At 58.3% G+C, this 4,166-nt stretch overlaps 1 protein-coding gene across 1 annotated transcript in view; it reads left to right on the forward strand.

The window, feature by feature from the left end:
* EPHA1 (EPH receptor A1) overlaps positions 1–4,165 on the forward strand; it is a gene marked incomplete at its 3' end in the record, with an annotated part of 14,631 nt that extends 10,466 nt beyond the window's left edge. The window contains exons 13-18 of the mRNA XM_023522059.1: positions 1,122–1,307; positions 1,463–1,524; positions 1,631–1,837; positions 2,024–2,173; positions 2,424–2,617; positions 4,081–4,165. Coding sequence (XP_023377827.1) covers positions 1,122–1,307; positions 1,463–1,524; positions 1,631–1,837; positions 2,024–2,173; positions 2,424–2,617; positions 4,081–4,165 — 884 coding nt within the window. The remainder of the gene's footprint in view (positions 1–1,121; positions 1,308–1,462; positions 1,525–1,630; positions 1,838–2,023; positions 2,174–2,423; positions 2,618–4,080) is intronic.
* Position 4,166: the final 1 nt, after the last annotated feature.

A 4,166-nucleotide genomic window follows, 5' to 3' on the forward strand; every position in this document is an offset into this window, starting at 1 on the left:
GCTGCTGAGAATGGAGACTTTCTCCTACTTCAGCCCAAACAGGACTCCTCAGGGAACAGAATGGAAAGTCCAGGGTCTACCACGGGCCCCTCCCCTCCCTGTTCCTCCTGGGGTTGGAGCTCGGTGGCCGAGCCCTCCCTGTTCTCCCTGCAGAGGACAAGCTGTGGTTAAAGCCTTATGTGGACCTCCAGGCATATGAGGACCCTGCCCAAGGAGCGCTGGACTTCACCCAGGAGCTCGATCCAGCCTGGCTGATCGTGGACACTGTCATAGGGGAAGGTGAGCCCTGCGGGTCCCTCTGTGTGGCAGCACAGAGCTACCAGCCAGCCACTTCCTCCCGGCCCTTCCCTGTGGAGCCCAGCTGGCCTCTCCTCTGGCCCAGGAACTCCCAGACGGGTTCCCTCTATGCTCACCCCTGTTCCCTCTGTCAGGCCCCCTTATCGAGAGTCTTGGAGCAGCCCCCACCTCATACACAATCTACTTCTGTGGTTGTGGAGTTTCTGATAAAGACCATTAAACACATCAGCTTTGTCAACAAGGGGTCACCGTGCCCAGGCTCAGGCTCTTCTCAGACGGCTCCCAAACGTGGGAGAGGTTTGGAGCCTCCCTCAGCCCACATTCCATCCCACCAGGGCCCAGTGTCCTTGGGCCACCCTGATCCTTTAGGTCACCCGGGGAAAAGGATCTGAGCAGAGAACAAAGCTGGGCAGTGTCCTTGCTGATTAGGCGGCCAAGCTGTGACCAGAGGAACTCATGGAAGAGAAGCAACAATGGTCAGCCTCCCCGGTCACTTGTGTGCCGGCCCCAGACCAGCCTGCCCTTCATGGACACACTCTTGCACTGCTGCACAATGCCCAGCGTTTACTGAGCACCTACTGTGAGCCAAGAACCGTGCTGACCCTGCAGACAGTGCTGAACAGGTTGCATAAGTGCACTCCGGTCCCAGACTCCTGTCCCCTGCCCCAGGGAGCACAGCTCGGCCCTTGTCCCAGAAGGGGCATGCCAGGCTTCTGGTCCAGAGAAGAAAAGGAACTGAGGGACTGAAGGAAATTGCTGCCTGTCCCCGGGGAGCAGGGGGCTGACCGAGCATCGGGCCATGACCTTGTGTTCTTTCCACCCAGGGGAGTTTGGGGAAGTGTATCGAGGGAACCTGAGAATCCCCGGCCAGGACTGCAAGACCGTGGCCATTAAGACCCTGAAGGACACATCTCCAGATGGCCAGTGGTGGAACTTCCTTCGAGAGGCAACAATCATGGGCCAGTTCAACCACCCACACATTCTGCACCTGGAAGGCGTGGTCACAAAGAGTATGAGGAGTGGTCTCCGGGAGTGTGGGGGGAAGGGAGGCCGGAGGGAGTGAGACCACCGAAAGTAGAGGAAAGGTGTATTGCCAAGGGCAGGAAGTCTGGTCCTGGTGGTTCTGGGTGGAGGCTGCCATGGTGACATGTGCTTTGCGTCTCAGGAAAGCCCATCATGATCATCACGGAGTTTATGGAGAATGGAGCCCTGGATGCCTTCCTGAGGGTGAGGAAGGCGGAGAACCCGCTGGCAAGGGGGGTGCACTGTGGCCTCCTGGTCTGGGAAGAAGCGCCCCTGCCCATCTCCTAACCTGCCACTCACTGGGCTGCAGGAGCGGGAGGACCAGCTGGTCCCTGGGCAGCTGGTGGCCATGCTGCTGGGCATCGCATCTGGTATGAACTACCTCAGTGACCACAGTTACGTCCACCGGGATCTGGCTGCCAGGAACATCTTAGTGAGTCAGAACCTGTGCTGCAAGGTGTCTGACTTTGGCCTGACCCGCCTCCTGGACAACTTCGATGGCACCTACGAAACCCAGGTGAGATCCCTGTACTCACTGCGTGCACATTTACACACATGACGTCATGCCATACACACTGGCACACGCGTATGTATGGGATGCGTGCTCGTGTGGACACAGCGACTTCCCATCCCTTTTGCACAGGTGTTTTTACACCCTTCCTCCATGAAACACGTCACCTTTCTGTCCCATGCGCCCTATTAGGGAGGAAAGATCCCCATCCGTTGGACAGCCCCTGAAGCCATCGCCCATCGGATCTTCACCACAGCCAGCGACGTGTGGAGCTTTGGGATTGTGATGTGGGAGGTGCTGAGCTTTGGGGACAAGCCCTATGGGGAGATGAGCAATCAGGAGGTGAGCCCGAGTACTCCACACTGGTCTTCTCCTTCCCGGCCCCCCATGGCTCTCTCCTGCACATGTCCTTGTCTCTCCTCCCTGACCCACAGTTTCTCTGCACTTCTATCTCCCGTGGCCCCCTGTTCTCTTTACTACCAGTCGGGAGGTTCAGAGGCTCCATTTCGATGATCTCGCATGAACAGAGACTTGCCCCGGGCCACCAGGTTAGCCTCCCACCTCGGGCCTCCCCGCCGCTCCCCTGCTGCAGGTAATGAAGAGCATCGAGGACGGGTACCGGCTGCCCCCTCCCGTGGACTGCCCCGCCCCTCTCTATGAACTCATGAAGAACTGCTGGGCCTATGACTGCGGCCGTCGGCCCCCCTTCCATCAGCTGAAAGCACATCTGGAGCAACTGCTGGCCACGCCCCACTCCCTGCGGACCATTGCCAACTTCGATCCCAAGTAACCCTGCTGGGGACGGCAAGGGGATCGGAGGGCAGGCCTGGGAGGATGGAAGGGGGCATTCAGCCACAGCTAGCACATGCCGGGCCTGCAGCGCTCTGGACAGAGTCTAGCGTGTGAGGCAGGACCGCAGTCCGTGTCCTCAGGGAGAGTCCACCCCGATGGGGAGGAGATGGGGAACGTGCTGTCCTGCCCCGGTCAGCTCATGTTCAGTGGAAGCAGGAAGCAAACGCCGAGGTGGAGAGCGGATATAAGCAGTGCTCACAAGCTGATACCTGCCCCAGGGAGCTGGGTCACTTAGATTGGGGTGGGGAAGACAGAGAAACTGGCACGGGGCAGCCTTGTGCAGGCTGGGAAGGCTCTTCCAGATCCTGCGGCCAGCAAGGACTGGGGAACTGAGGATGGGCTGATTGCAAATAGCAGGGTGACAATGACGCCCCTTTGGGGACAGTGGCCAGAGATGACGCTGGGGAGGTGGCTAGCAAGGTCAGTACAAGAAGGACCAACCAGCACTGCTGAAAAGTTTGGATGTTATCCCGAGCTCAGAGAACTATCGATTAATTTTAAAAAACTGTCCGTGGGAGGGACGTGGTCAGAATTGCCTTTTACCAAAAACATTGGCAGGATGTGGAGAGTGACCTGGGGGTTGGGGTGAGGCGGGTGGGGGATGGGCGAGCCTGGGCTCCAGATGCTTTATCGGGCAAACCAACCCTGGTGTGCTGGCCGCCGTGTCAAACCACCATATATAACCTTGTTTCTGGGAGAAATGTGCTCCAAGGTCCAACTTTTGAAACTATCTTCTGGAGCACAACTCCCTCGTACGCTGGAGAGACTGCGTGTGCTAATCTTTCTGGAATGCCGGGTATTTCTCCCCCAGCAGATTTGCTTTGCCGAAGGTTCCTGGCTCTGGCTGGCTTTGGGACAAGAAGAACACGCATTGTGTTGTGGGTGTCAGAACGCAAGAATAACAGCCCAGGTTGGAGGTGGCTGCTCCCAGAACTCATGGGGCCCCCCTGGAAGGAGGCAGGCCCACACCCGGCTCTGGGCCTCCGCTCGCCTGCCTTCTGCTTGCTCTCACTTGGGACAGTTGCTTCTTTTCTGTCTTAACCAGCTCCCCCCATTCGTTGCCCACATTTGGCCACTCCAGTGGAAATGGGCCGGTGGTATGCTTTGTATCGGGGACTTTCAGGGCAGCCACCTCCCCCAGGTCGGTCAGCCTGCCCACCCACTGCTGTGAGCACACCAGGAAACAGGCCAGGAAATGGGTTCACAGACAATGGCCGGGCTAATCCACCGAGTCTAGATAATCTCTCTGCTCAGACACTAACTCGAATGCTGGCTGCAGAGCCTCAACAGGCTGAGTGCCGGTTTCAGGAAAGCTGGGGGACAAGCTGGGGATGAGAAGGCCAAGGACAGCTCCTGCCTGCATCTCCGGTATAACTGAGGTAACCCATGTCCCACAGGGTAACCCTTCGCCTGCCCAGCTTGAGTGGCTCAGATGGGATCCCCTATCGGAGTGTCCCTGAGTGGCTGGAGTCGATCCGCATGA

The sequence above is a fragment of the Pteropus vampyrus genome, unplaced genomic scaffold, assembly GCF_000151845.1.
Source record: "Pteropus vampyrus isolate Shadow unplaced genomic scaffold, Pvam_2.0 Scaffold329, whole genome shotgun sequence".
Taxonomy (NCBI): domain Eukaryota; kingdom Metazoa; phylum Chordata; class Mammalia; order Chiroptera; family Pteropodidae; genus Pteropus; species Pteropus vampyrus.